Source organism: Mesoplodon densirostris, chromosome 2, assembly GCF_025265405.1.
Source record: "Mesoplodon densirostris isolate mMesDen1 chromosome 2, mMesDen1 primary haplotype, whole genome shotgun sequence".
NCBI lineage: Eukaryota > Metazoa > Chordata > Mammalia > Artiodactyla > Ziphiidae > Mesoplodon > Mesoplodon densirostris.
The window spans coordinates 187,308,949-187,329,498 of NC_082662.1; the positions used below are offsets into that span (position 1 = coordinate 187,308,949).

General features: G+C 34.9%; 1 protein-coding gene across 5 annotated transcripts in view; it reads right to left on the reverse strand.

Moving 5' to 3' along the window:
• The window catches only part of KCNT2 (potassium sodium-activated channel subfamily T member 2), a 358,057-nt gene that overhangs the window by 71,523 nt on the left and 265,984 nt on the right, over positions 1–20,550 (reverse strand). For all 5 annotated transcript variants that reach the window (XM_060091451.1, XM_060091450.1, XM_060091453.1 and 2 more), the window contains 2 exons: positions 17,342–17,514; positions 5,728–5,862 (listed from right to left, as the gene is read on the reverse strand). In XM_060091451.1, coding sequence (XP_059947434.1) covers positions 5,728–5,862; positions 17,342–17,514 — 308 coding nt within the window. The remainder of the gene's footprint in view (positions 1–5,727; positions 5,863–17,341; positions 17,515–20,550) is intronic.

The following is a 20,550-nucleotide window of genomic DNA, read 5'->3' on the forward strand; positions in this document are numbered from 1 at the left end:
AGTGCTCACTAAATGAGTGTTAAAACTCTGGACACCATGCTCTAGGCTTTGGATGTTAAAGATGAATCACTTCCTGGCTAGGTTCTCTGGGGCCAAACCAGCAAATAGGTAATTGCCACAAAATGTGGATGAAGACACATTAAACTGTGTTGTCCAGCTTTCAATCACAAAACTATGTCACAGATGACATTGCAGACGGAAAGGAATTCTCCCCATGCCCCCAAGGCTCCCCTAACTCCTCCTTCCCTTTCCACCTCTCACGCACATAAACACTGCCAGTGAATTAAGGTGCTTCTCCTGCTTGCCTTTGGTCTTTTGGGACTAACTTTGAAGGTCCTTGGACAATCCGGGGAGAAGAGAGCCCTGTTGAGTAAAGCTGTGAGTCCTAGTAAGCTAGGCAGGTAGGGGCTCAGGCGATCACTCTGAGCTTCTGAATAACAAATGTAACCTTATTCCAGACTGATCATACCAGTTACATCAGTAGGTTGTGAACTAGAGAACTCTTACTTTCATTTCATACTTGAATTCCATCTCATTCTTGTCTCCTGGGCTCTAATATAAGCACAGATTGAAGACTTTTCTAACATATTCCTTCACAGTTTTAGAAGAAAAAATGTAAAAGTCAAAAAACCCCACATCCAAACAGAATGTCAAAATAATCAAGTTAAAATGGCATGGCCCAAACAGCTAAACAGTCAGAAATGCTAGCATAAAATGTAGCATCACCCCATATAAAGTAACAGTATACAGTACTCTTTATTTGCCTAGTACCATCTTCTTAATCTCATTGAAATTCAGTTTCCCTCATCTCTAAAATGCATGTGGAGAATAATTAACCCTTCTTACAGTGTCAGTGTGAGGACAGGAAATCAGGTATGTAAAGAATCTGTCACAGCAATTGGAAAAATCTACCCTAACTTGCATTAGAACCTCCTCCTGTTCCAGAAGGAGTAATACACCCTCTAAAGTTACTGTAATGGGCAGTTCATTTAGAATATAGCTAACTAGTCATTGAGCTATGTAAATAGTACATTTAAAGGTAGCATAGCACATGTTGAAAATATGTAACAAAGTAACAGTATACAGTACTCTATTTGCCTAGTACCATCCAGATACTACGGAGATCACAAGATTTGATTGTCTCCTAGAAATAAATAAGCCAAAGAAAATATTGCATCTAAATTCTTGCCCTAACTTTCTAACTAATACAGTAACCATGATGTCTGCTTACACATTTTCATGACCACGATATTTTAGAAACTGCAACTTGAGGACACTGCCAATTATTATCTGCCTATTATGTGCCTGGTGCTGCTGAGTGCTTTTCAGAAATCATCTCACTTAGTCCTTTCAACAACCTTGCTGGGCAGGATGATGCCATAGTGTGGGCATATTCAGGCTGCCCAGATTAAAATGAACTTGATGTTAGACTCTGGGACTCTTCTGATTTAAAGCTTAAGCTCCATCAATACCAGCTTCATGACTCTTAAGATAGTTCTCACTTTACGTTAAAATGCTTCAGCACAAACAGTGTGATAGGTTCAAGGTTTGGTTTAAAAGAAACTCCAGGTGCAGCTAAGCATTCTATTTCACCACCCAGGGTGGCACAGTTAGTTTTTGTAATCAGAGTACACATCCCAGAATTGACATGGCTTCTGTTATAAATACTTCTATCAACACCCCAGCCTTACCAGTTAACCAGTAAGAAACTGGCTCTTGTTTGAGGAAATGAATTATGGTCATAAAGATGCAAGGACTGGCTGAGATCTTTTAGACATACTATTGTTGAAATAATTTCTAGGCCCAAGATGGAGTGGCTCCTGCCCTGGCTGTCACGTCAGCAAACCAAAACCTAAACGTTCCTGTTCCTGTAGATGTCCCACTTGACCAGAAATAGATTATAGTCAGTCAGCCAACCCCCAAATGCCAAGCCAACTCTGGGCTCTGTACTTATATCCTTGTTCCTTATTCATTTTCTCTTTTTTCTCTTCCTTGTTTCTTAGTCTTTAAGCTATAAAAACTTCCTGCCTCTCACCCCAGTTTGGAGTTCTCTGGACCCTTGGGAATGGAGACTGTCCATTTCATGACGTGTTAAAATTTGTTTGTATTACCTAAATTGTGTTCTTTAAACATGTTTAACACTATTTACTTTTGCATACTCGATGTGTAAGAATCTAGTTCCCTTGGAGATGGGGCCCTAGGCTTTTATCCTAAATAAATAGTCTGCTATCCACCCACTGTGACTGGACTTCTGGGTGCCTGATGCTTACTAATAAGAGTAACTGGATCCTCTCTCTGGAGTGCTGTCATCTGCCTCTAGGAAATTTCATGCAAGCTGGTGGGTAGAAAATCTGAAAGGACAGAAAACTGGGAGTAGGAGGAAGACAGAAAAGGGAAACAGAGTTGAGATCTGTGTTAGCCCATAGTAGATAATCAGTAATTGGTTGTTTAGGGTTTCAGCACAGGACTGTTTGTCATGACTGATCTTGGAGTTTAATCTGGGTAAAGAGGGAAGATAGCCCTCAGGTGACTAAGGACAGTAGAATCAGTGGACAGTAGATTCCAGCAGAAAAGGACTGCTCGGAGTGGGGGATATGGGAAGCAATGAGGTAGAAAATAAGTAGTAGTGTTCAGGGAGTTGAATGAAATTCAGAATATGGGGGGGGGAATTTTTGGTACTCTAATGACCATGAGAATAGGTGGCTAAGGTGAGACATCGAAAGGATCATCTGGGTAGGATTTTTGAAAACATCAAGAATTATGGTAGAAGCAGGGTTGGTAAGAGTCACAGTGAATGAAGAAATGAAACCTTCAAGGAATGTGGCAGAGTGACCTCAAGGGTTATATCTGACTGACTGCACCGATAAAATGAAACTACCAAGTCTGTACGATTTGGGTCATTTATCTACATAAATGGTATTCCATATACCATAGGGACCCACTTGTATCTGACTCTTTTATTATGTAAGACTAGCCTAGTTTAGTATGCCTAGATTAACAGCTGATGAATTATTCCATAAAAAAGTTTCATAGATTTTTTAAAGTTTATTTTAAATATTACCATATTTTTTAAAATTGGAGTATAGTTGATTCACAATGTTGTGTTAGTTTCAGGTGTACAGCACAGTGATTCAGTTACACATATCTATCTATCTATCTATCTATCTATATATATCTATCTATATATCTATATTCTTTTTCAGACTCTTTTCCCTTATAGGTTATTACAAAATATTGAGTAGAGTTCCCTGTGCTATACAGTAAGTCCTTGTTGGTTATCCATTTTATATATAGTCATGTGTATATGTTAATCCCAATCTCATAGTTTATCCCTCCCCTCCTTTTCCCCTTTGGTAACCATAAGTTTGTTTTCTATGTCTGTGGGTCTATCATAATTTATTTTTTCCTGAAAAATATTGTTATGTACTTAGAAAAATGATAATGCCTTTACGGGCACAGGAAAAGAGAGATCAAAATTTGGGTATTTCATAGTTCTTTTTTTTTTTTTTTTTGCAGTACACGGGCCTCTCACTCTTGTGGCCTCTCCCGTTGCGGAGCACAGGCTCTGGACGCGCAGGCTCTGCGGCCATGGCTCACGGACCCAGCCACTCCACGGCATGTGGGATCTTCCCAGACCGGGGCATGAACCCGTGTCCCCTGCATCGGCAGGCGGACTCTCAACCACTGCGCCACCAGGGAAGCCCATATTTCATAGGTCTTTTCCAATTTCTGCTTGAAACTATTCAGTGTAGATGTTTTTATGAGCCATAAAAATTGCATAATTTCTAAAATGTTCTGCTGAAGATAGGTAACCTTAATAGTGAAAAGATCCAAAATCATTCATTCACTCATACAGTCATTCTTTCAGTATGTGATGCCTCCTCCACCAGGTACTCAGGGAAGGCAGCCTTCCCATCATCAGCAACCACGTGTGTGGCTACCCTTAGTTATTCTGGTCAGCTAGTTCATTGAAAAAGATTAATTAGAGCCTTTGCACTTCTCAGCAAGATGGGGGTTTATTATTCTCTTGAAATAAAAATAATTCATTCAGAGAATATGTCAAAGCAATAGAACTGTCACCATACGAGAAATAAACTCAGAATAAGCTGAAAATTAAAATGGCATGTTTAATCAAAAAGACCAGGATCCTCTCCTGTTAAAACTATAATTAGATTTTGCCAAGCATGGAATCAAAAAGTATGATTTTACTTTATTCATTGGCTATAAATCTCATCCATCTGAATTCATTTTCTACCCTGTGGTTTCCTTTCTCATTTTCTAGAGAAAAAAGAATGCTTATATATATGTCATATTTTCAACATGTGCTATGCTACCTTTAAATGTACTATTTACATAGCTCAATGACTAGTTAGCTATATTCTAAATGATCTGCCCATTACAGTAACTTTAGAGGGTGTATTACTCCTTCTGGAACAGGAGGAGGTTCTAATGCAAGTTAGGGTAGGTTTTTCCAATTGCTGTGACAGATTCTTTACATACCTGATTTCCTGTCCTCACACTGATACTGTAGGAAGGGTTAATTATTCTCCACATGCATTTTAGAGATGAGGGAAACTGAATTTCAATGAGGTTAAGAAACATACTCAAAGTCACAGTAATCTTCTGCGGGAACCTCTGGGATAGAGATGATGTCAGATGAAGTTTGTTGCTATATTGTTCCAAGGTCTGTAGCTTTTCCACTCTGCCCCACGTAAGTGATAAGTCTATGGCTAATAATTATAGTAGCTAACATTTATTGAGAAATTGAAAACGACCCGGCAGGTACTAAGGCATTATATGTTTTAAAATCTCCAACAACTTTGTGATTAAGACATCAAGGGTTAGAGAAGGAAAGTAATTTGCCTAAAATCATATAATAAATAGTCAACTTAAGTGAGACACACATCTTGGCTCTCTCAGCTGAATTCTGACCTCACACTATAAACAGATAATTATCCTCAATATATGATTTGCTACAATACAAAGGTATGAAGTGAGGGGAGATAAAGATAAGAGTTCAGATTGCTTTATTTACTTTCGTCATTTCGTAGCTCAGATATTTCCTTTAGACTTCTGCAAAATTCATAAAACTGAAATAATGATCTTTTAGTTATTTAAATTTTAAGATGATTTTAGGAAGAATCATTCCAAGTGACACCGATGTCTTGATTTATTGGCAGTTTTGACTCTGCTCACAGCATGAACTTTTCTCTTGTCAGTATTGCTCATTCTTATGCAAAGATGACCCTAATGGGAATTCCTATCCGGATGCGTTTAATTATTGAAAGATAGGAATTGTCTTTCGTGAGGAAGTGAGGATAACATTGTGACTTGGCTCCTAACATGGGTATATTAACCTTGCAATCTTTTCTTCCTGGTTACTCAGTATGTAAATGCATACCTTTGGCTACTGCTGGGCATAAAACCAAAATTAAACATGCATGGTTTGGCAAAAATCATGAATGTTACTGCACAGATTTAGAATTTCTTAAACTATATGAAAAAACAAATGCATTATTCTTTTTATTTTTAAAAGAACTGCTGACCTGGTGTTAAAAATTAAACTTCACACAGCACCAGCCATACATTAGGTCCTAAGTATTTGTTTTATGATGAAATGAATAAACATAACTGCAGTATAAATGTCTCATGTTCATTCTTTATACACAGAGTCACAGAGTCATATATTTCACAGATGTTTAAGGGCTGGGTTATCCAGACATTTACCTGAAAAGGGTCTGCACGTTTACAATCGTTTTGGCATCTGCCATGTAGTCTTCCTCTGCACTCATGGTGCTTTCTTTGTCCACAACCACCATGTTGGCAGCGAAAGTCACTCCACACCTGAGTAAATCATCTAGACTTTGATAAAAACCAACAGAGAAAAATGAACTTTCAATAAATCTCAGTACTAGGATGGTGCTAAAACTTGCTTACACCCCTGCGCTTATAGGCGTATAGGTTGCCCTTATACGTGGTTTTCACAGAGTGGACACTGGTAGATGTTATGGGAGCTAATATAAGACACTATTCTCTACTGATATGAAGTAAATTGTATTTGGGGTTTCTTTATGTTTCATTAGATCTCAACCATTTCAAAGCACATGCATTAAGGATCTTTAATAATACTTATTAATTTTATAAATAAAACATGGAAACACCCATTTTACAATCAAATAGATTAGAATATGTTAGAACCTTGTTTTTACAATTAGCACATTATTTCAAAGACACACATTCACATTTTTTATCCCTGAGGCACTTCTGGTAAGAATAAAAATGAACACATATTAATTTAGATGGTCAAGCCTAATAAGGAAATATATTTATTAAAAATACTTATTTTTAAATGTCTATTATTTATTTGTGTAAAGCTATGTGTTATAGATTGGTCCTACACAGGCAAGAGCACGTAAAATATATAAATATCGGTTGCATTCAAGCCTACCTTTTAGCCACTTTTCAGCAAGTGATTGAATGAACTAATTTTGATGGTTGCAGGGAATAATTGCTAAACTACGACACAAGTTCCTATGAGTTACCACAGAGTCAGTCTTCTCCCCATCACTGATAAAAATTTTACCTAGCACTGAATTTAAAAACAATGTTACCATAAAAGCTAAATTAAGAAAACCATTATCTCATTGCCTTTGCTTCATACAAACTACAAAAATAGGACTGAACTGGATAAGGGAGATTGTATCAAAACTTGAAGGAGTGCAAGAGTGTTCTAGGTTCAGAACTGATTGAAGATAGATAAGAAGAATTGGGCTAATTGATTTCTACATCTTTTGATTTAAAATGAGAAGTGTAAATCTTAAAGAACAGTAGCTCGTTTTAGCTTCTTAAATGGAAGAGTCAGCTCCCCAAGGATCTTCTCCAAGTGCATGATCACTTGAATTAGTCATCTCACTAATTCACTAGAGGGAATTTTCCTTTTATGGGAAGGCAAGAGGCAGGATTTCTTACTCTTTTATATGGTGAGAGAGTACTACCAAAGCTTTGAGTCCAAGATCCCCAGGAGTAGTCCAGAAAAAAATAGTTCACTTGAATCAGGCACAGTGTTCTGTGGCAGGGATTTTATGGCTAAAACTGTGGAAACAGAATGTTATTCCAAATAAATTTCCTATGGTGAGAGGGGCCAGGACCATAACATCCAATCAGTATGATGACCAAGTTTAAATCTCTAGGAACACTTTACTAGGGTGTTCCTTTTATCTAGGAAATTCATAATTGTTCTTACATCTATTAAAATACATTTTTTTAAAAAGAAAGAAGTAGGTGGAAAATGAATGTGATATGGTCCCTTAGGTACCATAAAAATGATGCTTAAATCTTATGTCTTCAACCGACCTTATTTTAGTGGTAATCCACTTTCTCATATTTCATTTCTTACAATCTTTACTTCCCTGATTAAAAAAATTATAATTGTCTATATAGGAAAAGGGAAAGATAAAGTGGTAGAAGGTAAGCTTGACTGAAAAAAGATACACAAATAGAAGTGATAATAAAAATGAATATTTCATCAACAATAAATCAATGAAATTGAGACTTAACAAAAAACTTAACTATGAGAGTTCCTGTACTAAATAGTCACTAACTACCTAAACCTGTATATATCAGTTAATTCCATACTCAAAGTATTGACCATTGTAGTTGACACATAACTTTGGCAAATGATTTTAGTAATTATTATTAAATATAAGTTTAAATCTAAAGAAATCTATAGAATCTATAGAAAATATATAAAATTGGAATGACATTTCTGAACCACATAGAAATTTTTTTGTTCTTCATGTTTTCACTTTAAATTATTTATGTTCATTTAATATTGTATTACATTCTTTCTTTCCTTTTTTTATTTGGCTACCGATTTATTCTTATAATTCTGTGTCTATCATATGTCTCCCCACTATCTTATCTACAAAGCTACTGCCGATTTTTTTCTTTAGCACTATTGTTTTACACAGTTTGGTCACCAGATGGCGGCCCAAGAAAAAAGTCAACATGGATGAAAAACAGTTACAGATAATCTAACTGACATTGCCCCTCTTTCTACCTTTCTCTGACTTCCTTTTCGAAGAGAACTAGAAGGTAAAGGAATGAATATAGGTGAATGTTTGTGAGTGTGTTCTAATTCATTCATAGTTTTCTTTGCTTATTTATGCTTACGGAAAATTTCAAACATAAGCAGAAGAGAATACTATATACTGAACCTCCTGTACAAATCACCGAGCTTCAATAATTAGCAACTTGTAGCCAATCCTGTTTCATCTCTAATCCTAGGGGTTTGATCCTTTCCATTCTTCTTTTCCTCCCTGTAAATACTTTTATAGGCGGAGAATTCATTATATAGTTTACATCAAAAAAGACAGATGAGAGGTTTATTTTATATCTTTTAAATATAATGTTCTAATGAATTTTAATAGAATACTCTCACAAAAAGAAACATTACTATTGATAAAATATGGATTGATTTCATTTTCATGGATTTAAATAATAGTTTTAGTACATCTACATTTTAGTTAGTTGGTTAGTATTATGCAACTGATAACATAAGTTATTTTAATGTAGAATGGAAGCTAAATATATGTTAATCTGTTTGGCCTTTAATGTGTCCACAGCCAATAAACACTGTCAAAGTTACAAAGCTTTGTTTTTTCAGCATCTACAAGATGAAATGTAAGCATGAAAGTTCTCAGTGGATAACTTTTAGCATTTTATTTGGAATGTTTTGGGCTGAATTTTTTTAGAATGGAAAATTAACACATTTTATAAGCATACTAGTTTTCTGATCTTTTAGTTTTTGCATTTGTTATAATGTCATGTTAATGCATATAACAATTTGTATTTTGAAACTGAAGCATTGCACACATTTGACCTTTAACAAATTTTAGGAAGACTCTAATATGTTACCAGAATAGACTGTCAAGGAAATGCTCCAGTTAATTTAAAATGATTTAAAATGAGCATTTCCAAATTATTTTGAAGGTTTCCAGAAGTTATGATAATGATACCGATGCATCACAATGTTGAAATTCTAGGTTTTCTCTACAAAGATGTTAACAGTAATAAAGTTACTGCTATAGATGACACAAAACTGGAATAGCTTTAGAAAGGGAACAAAACTGACATGCAACAAGATTTGTTTCAATTCAACAACAGATTACTGCTTAGGAAGTTTGAATGCAAGATGTATAACACGAGAACGTAAGCTCCACATGCAATGTACATCATATTTTCAACAATGAAATGGCAAATTACACTCATCATGCAACACAGGGGTGCAGCACACGACAAACCACAGGACACCACACTAGTTAGTGTGCCAAAGATTTTGTCACCTACTTGTCAATAGAGCCCACCATGTAGTAAACCATTGGAAACCAACAGATTGCATCCAGAAAATGCATATCTGGCCTAAGTAGCAGATGGGTTACAAAATGAAACACAATGTCACAACAGTGGCAGCACTTCTAGGGAAAGGAAGTAAGTTGACTCAGTTTTCATTTCCAAAACTAAACACTGTTGACAAGATTAATTTTAAGTGCCTTTTCTCTTAACATTAATTTTAAAATGTCATTTGCACTTGTTATGAATAATACAATGCACTCAACAATGATAAAAACAAGTTGCATTTCTGCTTTCTAAATCAGAAACATTATGGCATTATTCTACAAAAACACTGAATTGATACTCTTAATTTATGACTAAAAAGTCTTGTCAGTGAGTTTAAAATTATTCATGCTGAGAAAGTCTTGTAAAATGGGGAACTGATGATTTTATTTTGATGATATAAAGCATAAGGAACTAAATTAGCATGCCTATTAAGAGCAATTTTCTCTAAGGGATATACAGAATCACAACATGTCCCTTAATATATCAACATATCAATAAATAAATATAGTATATGTACCCATCTATCTATCTATCTATATATATATATTATATAAAATTAAAGTAATTCACCTTTTACATTACTGATTTCTTCAATATATATTGTTGAGCAAATCTGTATTGCAACTGAAACCTTTACTCTTTATGCATATTTAGGGAAAGAATCATGAACCTGGAAGCTTCCTTAGAAATTACCTAATCTACTGTATTCATTATGTAATTCTTTGAATTTGTATTCATTTTGAATTATTAATTCTCTCATGCATCTATTAACTCAGCATATATGTATCCAAACAGTTTTATCTAACGGACATTTTAGTATATGCAGGTGTATGCAAAAAGAATATGTTGTTAACTTGTACTGTAAGAAATAGAGTTTTTGGAACACATAAGTAAAAGCACAAAATTACAACACGTTTTAATCTGAAAAAATAAGGAACAGGTTGCACTCAGGAGACAGAGTTCAGGATCATTTCACAGAGGAAATATTTAATTTGGATGTTGAAGAATGAGTAGGAGTTGACTCAGTAAAGGAGAAGCAAAGGGAACCTCTAGGCAAAGGGAAGTACAGCCCCTGCAGTATCCCAGGTGCTTCTCCCTGAAGCCTGAAGAAGTCTTGTCCTCCCTGATTTATTTTCTTCCTGTTGATCATACTCATCTTTTTCCACTCTAAAGAAAAATAATGCTCAGTGCAGTGAAGCATAAAAAGAAAACTTCCAAAGACTATCCCTGTTGATTACATTCCTACCATCAATAAATTACATCCTAACCATTTTAAGTGGCCCCATATTACTACATATTATAAATGTACCACAATTCATTTTAAAAATCCTCAATTATTTCATTTATGTTATTTTCACCTTTGTGCTATTAATTACTGGAGTTACAAGCTATTTCCAATATCCTGCTATTATAAATGTTACTCATCTGGACATTTTTGGATGACTCTTTTTCTAGCATTTGTTTTTATCATTTACCCCAAAACATTCATAAAACTTTTCACATTAGTGAATCACACGTTACAAATTTTTTAAAGCTCATGCTGTAGGTTGTTTTCAACAAACATAATCATATACAGTCCCACAGTGGTCTTGGCTAGTGCCTACCAGTTCTTCTCTTTCTGGGCACTGCTCTGCATCTTAAAATTAGAGGGGGTATCCTCACTGCTGACTCAAGACCCTCCATGTCTCTTACCCACCTCGTGATTATAGAAGAATACGTCAGGATACAAGTGACACAAGACAGGGACAGCACTGAGATTCTGTGGTGCTTTGAAAGATCCTTTTGACTGCATTTTGGGGGTTATTATTTTGTTTTATCTCTCTTTGCTCCAACATAGTTCCAGTCAGATAAAGTGAGTAGCTCAATAACTTGTGTAGCAGAGTTGGGTCCATAATTCCTCATTATTAATTCCAGAGCAATACCGTCTGGAATAACCTCCTCATTTTTAAAAAATTCAGATTAATTCAATTATTTACACTATCTTCGCTGACCATCTGTCCACTGTAACATATCTGTCTTCCAAAGTCTTGCAACAGTAGTTAATGTTATTGAATAATTCAACCTAATAAAGATACCAAAAATTTTCCATGTGATAAGAAGTACCGGGGTCACTAGTCCTTATGTTATGCCAACTCTTCTGTTAGAGCTAAAACTGAAGATTTGGCCTTTGTATTTTTTTGTTTTGTCCAGTAGAAATCATTCAAAGTATGTAGACATCAAAATCATTGCCTTATATATTCCTAAAACTCATGAATCTTACTGACATGCAATTCTGCCACAAACATGTATTTACAATGCACAAACAATCTTTCAAATCCTTAGAAATTAACATCTGTATTGTGGTAGCATGGTTCATCCTTACATGAATCCAGCTATGTTACAAGGCAAGGCAAGTCACCTGAAACCTGGTAAACATATAATACTGATGGAGCATATCTAATGTAGGGAGTTTAGTATGCCATACCATGTAAAATTTAACTTGTATAACAAAAAGATCCATCTGATAACGGTGGTTTGAAAGGAAACCTGAAATATCAAGAATATATCAACTATACGTTCATATGGATTATTTTGGCTCATTTAAGTAAATCGGCAAAGGTTTTGATGGCACTAAACTGCTTAGTAAAAAAAAATGAGCACATCCTTCATCAGAGTCCTAACTGTAATTCTATTAAGAAACATGACTATTTTTGAGTCTAAATATCTTCATTATATTTAAAATATCTTCATTATTATATAAAAATTTTCATTATATGCAAATATGAATTAGCTGGTTATTGATAGGAAGTTAAAAGTTTTGGGAAATTGCATGGATTTGCAAGTTGAATATCATTTTTTCCCATTTAACTAATAACTATAATGAACTTAATTTTTTTATTTCAAATTCAAGAAAAGAATGCAGTGAGAGTTTATTTTGCTAGCATTTCATAATTCCACTTTTAAGAAGTTTATTTCTCCCCTAAAACTATAGTAGTAGCTTAATTTCAACAACTTGAAATAAATTTCCCTTTTTTTGTTAATTGGGTTTTCACAGAAATTCTCCCATCAGTTTAAATAGTGACAATGTCCTTCTCTTGAGTGGTAGAAGGGGGAAACTGACATTTCCTCACTGCTTTTTATGAGTCAGATATTGTACTAGTGCTTCATATACATTATTTTATATACTTGCAAAATAACTTAAGATAAATGTTCTACTAATTTTATAAATGAGAAAATTGAGGCTTACAGAAATTCTGTAATACGCAACAGTCCTATCAAGGCCTTATTTCAGATCTGTATGAGTCTAAGGTCTGAATGTCTTTAATAAGGACCCTGACATATCAGACAGTTTATCATTATTTTTGAAATAAGCTGAACTGGAGCTTACTTGTAGCTATATGTGGAAAGAAGATTGATTTAGTAAAGGGATAGTTTAAACAAAATGTTGTAAAAATTAAGAAGATAAGGCTGGATCTTGTACTTTAACCTTGTGTAGCTTTGGGTAATATATTTCAAAGTGTTTGACTCTCTTTCCCATGTCTCATATGAAATGGTATCATGAGATGACTAGACAATTTTTAAGGGTGAGATGGTAATCAAACTATTTAAAATCAGTGTGCCACAACAACAGGCCAAAGAGAACAGATGGCCAATCAGTCAGAACTGAGACCAGCTCTAATGAGCCAGTATCAAGTGTAAGATGTTTTCCAATGTACCTGGGTTTTATGTAATTACCATATGAAATGGAGAAGGCCTTCTATTTGGAAACATTGTGAAGACTTATTTTGACATATTATGTATGTGAATATCATAAATTTAATTTACATTTTTAAATCCCATATTTGTGGCATCTGTTATTTGTTTCTGGTATATTGAATAAATTGGTCATCAACTAAATTTCCTAAGTAGCATGTATTGATATTATTTTCAGCAATGCTCATATGCATTTAAAATAAAGTCAAACCCCACTAAGCTAATAATTGTAGAAGTGTGTACAATTATTAGTGTGCAAATTCTTATAACCCGGAAGTATTTTAAAGAAAACATCATATTTCTTTGTAGTACTACAGGATAGACTGAAAAATACTAGCCACAGCAGAGAAACAAGTATCTCATTGTTTAAAAAAAAAGAAGAGGATTGCATAAAACTTCCTGGAACATTATTTACTGGTGTTTAGTGTTTGCTTCCTCATTCTCAATCAAAGGAACAGAGAACAACAAATAAAAATGTTAGATACCGTTTTCGGGAAATGCACAGGAAGGTGATAAATTTTACAGCCCGAGCTTTCATCCCAACGCTTTGAAAAAAAGTTAAACCCCATTAAAATCATTTAACAAACATCATGTGAATAGCTAGATTCCAAACTGTAAGTCCTTAGGAAAGCAAAGAAAACAATTTAATGCAAAATATTCTAAAGTTAAAATATTCTTGTTTCTAAAAGCAATTGACAAACAATGTATTTTTGCATATATCAAAAACCTGTAAGTAAAGTAAGGTCACATAGTTGAAAGATCAATGAACTATGAATTGCAGAAAAGGTTCTAATTCTAGAATTGACCTTGGAACAAATCATTTAACTTCTTTGGCCTGCTTTTTCCTTTCTATGAAATAAGAGGCAGTGGTGTAATCAAGTCACACAGATTGAATTCTTTAAATGTTATCATTGTAATTCGTAAGCTTTGAGATCTTAAGCTGCTTGGTACATCTTTCTGAGGATAAATCATCACTATATGACATGGATATATTTTTTATGGAAATACAATGTGAAATAAAGGTTAGGTATCTACTATGATGATTGCCATGTAGTAAGTGCTCAACAATTATTACTATAATAAGCAGAGGATGGTGGTAAAGAATATTAATTTTATTAAATAGTCACTACAGTATTATTCAGATAAAATATTCTCTGATAAAAGCTACATCTATATTTATATTGAAATACTGACCAGTTTGTCAGTAACTAAGAAAAACAGAGTCTTCAGATTTTTCTGTGATTCATCAGATTCAGGAATTAAGACTCTAGAAATAACCACTTGATTTTTATAATTCTAATATACAAACCAATCAATCAACCATTGAGTAACTGGGCATTTTGGTAACCTGTTAATTCAAAACCAAACAGAAAGAGGCTGATTTAGTTATGGCAATTCCAAAGTCTACACCAGGTACACAGGTTAAGAAATCCTAGCTCCTGCCACCTGCTCATTGGAATAATAAGGGGGGAGAAAGGGGGATTAGTGACTCTGAGATAAGATTACTCAGCACAACTGGATATGGAAAAGGAGTGGAGCCCGTCTCCATTCCATGGAGTAAACTCCACTCCCAAATTTGACAAGACTGATTCTTTTATTGTGGTTTATAAGGAATGTATATTTGGTATTCACATTCAGATTTCTCACATTTCACCACATTTTCTAGCTCACAGCTCCCCAAACGCTTGGAATTTCCTGAGTGATAACAGCAATGGGAGCATCTTTTGTCATAATATTTGGTCTCTAATCCTCAGTTCCTGAAATCACTTCAGCCAAAAAAGTTGAAATGGGTGTCTTGTTCTTCATAACAAGCCCCTTTCCAGGACCACCGGGTTTAAATTAATGAGGTTCCTTTTGGAAAATACCTAAGGATGGGGCTGTTTGCCAGGGAAACTGAAGTTCCCACCTGAATAGAGGGTTGGAACTTCAGTCCCACCCCGTGATTTCTGAGGAAGGGGGAGGGGCAGGAGATTGAGTTCAATCACCAATGGCCAATGATTTAATCAATTGTGCCTATGTAATGAAGCCTCCATTAAAAACCCAAAAGGATGGAGTCTGGAGAACTTCTGGGCTGGTGAACAGGTAGAGATTTGGTGATAGTGGTGCCCACATAGAGGGCATGGAAACTCCATGCCCTTTCCCCATACCTTGCCCTGTGCATCTCTTCCATCCAGTTGTTCCCAAGTTATATGCTTTTATAATAAAGTGGCAATCTGGTAAGTAAAATGTTTCTCTGAATTCTGTGAGCTGCTCTAGCAAATAACTTGACCTTGAGTAGGTGGTTGTGGGAACCCCCGATCTACAGTCACTCAGTCAGAAGTACAGGTAACAACCTAGACATGCAACTGGCATCTGAAGTCCAAGGAGGGGGTCACTGAAACTTCCAATCTATAGCTGATCAGTTATGGGGTGATAACCTGGCTTTTGATTAGATTCTGAAGTGCGGGTGGGACAGTTTTGTAAGACTGAACTTTCAACCTGTGGAATCCGATGCTATTTCTGGGTAGATGGTGTCAGAAGTGAGTTGAATTCCCCCAGAACTGAGCTGGTGTCCTGAGCATTGTTTGCTGGAGGTGTGGAGAAGCCCTCTGACACACACATACACATTGAAATCAGGTACAAGAACCCAATTAGGAGATTTACACATCAGGACAAGAAATTTTACCTTGAAATAATATAAAGAAGGTGAAAGGATAGTTTTTACCCTTTGCTTTATCATAGGGCTGCTGTAGGCACAGTGCCACTTCTTTCTTTCCAAACCTCTTCCTATCTGCTTCTCTGTATTCTGGGGCCTGAGTTGATCCACTTTGATCCAAGCCATCCGAGATGGGAATGCTCTAAGTCAATCAACAAGTAAATACCCCTGTCTTAAATTCATCTTTAAGGCAGTGGACACACTACACCATAAGCAAAAAGAGCCAAAATTGGACACTTCTGAATTCACATAGTTGATGAGCATCTCTCATGTGCCAGATCTTCGTCAGTTTCTTAGAGCCTCCTACCAGAAAAGTTCCAGAATAACGGATATATCCCAAGGCCTTGCAGGTGCTTTGCCACCATACTCTATCACCCTAGCCATCCAGTAATTCAACTGTTATTCTCCTAAGATTTGTTTTATTAAGTTTTTATTTCCTCTGACATTGGGTCCAAGTTTTTGTTCCCCTACACCTGCCCTAAATTTATCTCACCTTTCCTTGGATGCTAAGGTGGTATCAAAAAATCATTGAGTCATCAGACCTGAAAATTCTTCAACTGAAACCTCTAGAGGTGTGCTCAAGTTTTAGAGTTGATTACCATTGAGATACTGACTCTAAAACAAGATGAGTCAATCAGTCTCTTGATATTCATATATTCAGAATAAATAATGTCATGAAGTTACAATATATTAGGGAGATACCTCTGTTTTGAAAAAATTCTTTTGATAAATTTTAAAAGCAGAGACAAGGCAGCAGATTTTGACCTCATTTGGTTTACCCTGAAATTTGCATCACTTTAGAGTTTAAGAGGAGAGTTGGAGGATTCTAAAATATGGTATTGATTTAAGGACCATCTGCTACTAATCTGAGTCAGAGAGAGAAATATTGCAATTTTAGTATACAATGGATTTGACCACAGCATTTAGTGATGTATATTTGTATTCGTATAAGGATTTTGAAATGTTTAAGTAGTCTTATTTCACAAGACTATATCAATGAAACATTTTCAAAAGAAATGAACATTGTAAAGCACAAACTATTCATGTTATGTTACAGAATATATGTTTTAACAGTGGAAGAATTATAAGAACTTATGATGATGTGTAATGGTATGATATAAAATGGATCATTAATATGCTTCTCTGATAATTAATGGTTCTTCACAAAGACAATGAAACTGTCCAGTTTTGGCAGAGATTTTCCAGGCTAGTTGATTAATTTAATGAAAATAACTATAATTATTTCAGTGGCATGTTTCGCACTGGTATAGAGCAATGACCACTTGCAAAAATAGTTTTAAATAAAAGGCTAAGAGTACTCCAGTGATGTTTTAAGTTGTACTTGTGAAACACAATCATATAAAATGGTTGTTTTCTGCCACAGCACAGAATATATCTCTCAATGAAGCATGTGCCATAATGTATCTGATTTAAAATATTCTAAGTAAATTAAATTATTTTTGATAAAATATTAACAAATTTTTGTCTTGTTTGTACATTTAAAAATATACTTACGGGTTATCCAATAGCAGTATTACAGGATTAAGTTCTTTCTTTGGTCTATAATATGCCCTGAGAGGAACAATAAAATTATACAATCCATTTCCAGCTGTTTCAGCTGCAACTATAATTAGCTTATTTTTGAATCCATAGGCTTTTGCGTCCTCATAGTAGTTATGCTGGCAACTCTAGAGAAGAAAAATTATACAAAGAAAGGCCATTTTTATACTCCACTAATATTGGGTAAAAATATTTAGAAGATCTGGAAATGTGAAATTAAGCTAACCTAGTAAATCCTTTGTTTTCTAATAAATTTGAAAATAGTTACATTTTTTTATGCCAAGTTCTCCAGCCTGAAGGTGTGCATGGACAAGACACATCAATTGCAGGTATGCAGCTTGATTTGGGGGAGGAAAAGGCAGCAACACAGTGTACACATGTTCCACTGCAAACTGAAACTTGATGCCAGATGACATCTGGGTATCAATATTAAGGAATCATCACAAGGTATATGTATATCAAAGCATCATGTTATATACCTCAAATATACAAAATTTGTATTTTTCAATCATACATCAATAAAGCTGGAAAAAAATAAATAATCTGCCTCTGACTTTATTTCCAGAAATAGAGTAATATTAAAATTAAATAACCTTGGAACATTCCAAGTATGGAATACCAAAAGGATGGATATCGATATCAAAAGGGATTTTTTTTTTTTGGTTAAAAAACAAAAACAAAAATTAAAAGAAAAAAACCCTAATTGTCTAAATGTATACATGAGCTGGCAAGATAATGATGCAAATACTCAAATGTAAAATACTAATGTTAACAATAATAACAACAAATTACCAAAATGTGTTTCCTGAGGATATTTTGCTATTTCCTAGGAAGCTAGAATTTACTAGACTTAGCATTATTAAATCAAGATCCTTTTAAACAAAATTATCTGCCTGGAGAATTGCTTTAGTGTTCTGGTTTTTTAATCTTTATATGTCTTTATGAGGGTTTCTTTTTATTTGGGTTGAGATTTGTTGATTCTCTGTGGATTCATCATCAATTCTAGAATGTTCTCTGCCTTTATTCTTTAACAAAAAATTACAGAACATTGTTGGGAACAAGGTACTTTGAGTCAGCAGAAACAGTAAACAACCGAATTAGACTCACAAAGATTACAGATTTCACTGTTATAAGATTCAGAATAGAAAATGAGTGTGTTTACTATGTTTAAAGAAATAAAAGAGAACATTCAAAGCATGAGCAAAGAACAAGAGGGTATTTAAAATATTCACTTAGATGTTTAAAAAATTGCATAGACTCTATTCTGGAGCTAAAAATATAACAATTAAAAACAGAAGCTCAAAAGATGATTTAAATTGCCCATTTGATGCATCTGAAGGGATCAACTGTATGATTGAGTTGAAGTAATTACTCAGAGTACAGAAAGAAAAGAGAAAGTAGTATGGAAAAATTAAGATACTTGGAAGATGGTGTGAGAATATCTAATACACATTTAAACAGAATACCTGAAAAAGATATGTGAGAATCAGCAAGAAGCACTATTCACATAAATATTGACTGAGGATTTTCTAGAATTAATGAAATATCCAAATCCTCAGGTTCTGGAAACCCAATGAATCCTAATCCAAATAAATAAAGAGAGATCCAGTGTCATACACATTGTTATAGTGCAGAACAGCCAAGACAACAAGAAGATCTTAAAAGCAGTCAGAGAGAAAAGAGAGCTTTAACTACCAGAAACACAGTTTAGAACAATGGCTGACTTCTCATCAGCAGTGTGGAGCACAGAAGGTAGTAAATAAAATCCTAACAAGCTAAAAGAAAAAGAAAATTCAGAGCCTGGAATTGGACACCCAGCAAAACTATTCTTCAAGAAAGAGGACAAAATAAGGGCATATCTAGGGAAAGTGACATTGAAAGAATTTACCACTAATAGGATATCATTAGAATTTCTAAAAGCTGTAATCACGGAAGTAGGAAGATCAATCAAGAAGGAAGGATTAAGGCATAAGAAAGACTGGAGAAATGGGGAATGGTAAAGGAGAAGGACAGGCAGTCTTCACTGGAAGTATGATTGGAGAATTACTACTATAAACAGGATCTGAAGCCACATGAAATTAGGTCACTTACAGATTGTGGAAGGAGAAGGATGACAGGCTGAGGCTGAGATTATTAAGAACTTCATTTTTATGAGATCAAATGAGGTAAAAGAACTAATTTAGAAGATTTAGAAGTAGCTCAACTAGTAAGAAAAAAAAAAAGAAATAGAACAAGCACAAAACAGGGAATTTAGTATTGATAAACCTTGACCAAAAAGGAGCCTGCTGATACTGATGCAAAACGGACTGGGCAACAAAATACCTGCTCACAGACTTCATGGACACAGTAGGATTGGCTGCATAACCCCATCTGCTAATCGCAAAATGGGCACTGATTTACAGAGCAGACCACCACCTCCAGCCAGAATAACGCCACCTAAAGAATGGATAACCCCAGATGTTATCGGCCAATCAACGATACTCGGAAACATCGCTTTTTTACTTTGGTAAAGAGACAACTTGTCTTTTGGCTTTAAAAGATTGTTTCTCCTCCAGCAAGCCTCATATCTGAAAGCTTAACTTTTCCTGTATCAGGTTCCCTTCTTGGGAATTAGTGGAATCATTTCAACTCTTTGGTTTCCCAACATTACTTTCATCTTTGTGTGTTAAAAAGTAAAATGCCACCAGATGTGAACCCAAGCTTTATGGGCTCTAAAGCTTATATTATTTTGGAAATCCTCTTTAAGGAAAAAAACACAAAAGTCATACATAAAAAATCAGTCACAGGTTTTGGAAGGGGCCAATACACGAGAAGGGTTCTGAAGCTTAAGATGCATCAAGGTTACCAAAGATGCAGAGCGAGCCAGCGCTAGAAATGCTGTGAAGCAGGAAAGTAAAACAAGGACTGACAAAAAATAAGGCATCGAGAGATGAAACTGTCCATTTTAATGGACCCAAATAAGCATCTGGGAGCAGGGGTAAGTGTTCACAAAAAAACTTTAGGAAGATAGAGGCAGAAATTTTCTAATGATCTGCTCATCTTCCTCAAGAGTGACAGCAAGAGTCAAGATTCATAATGTTTATCACATGGAAAAAGTAATAGTAGTAAAAATATTAACAAAATGTATTAAGTGCCTATACATTTATTACATTCCTGGCACTGTG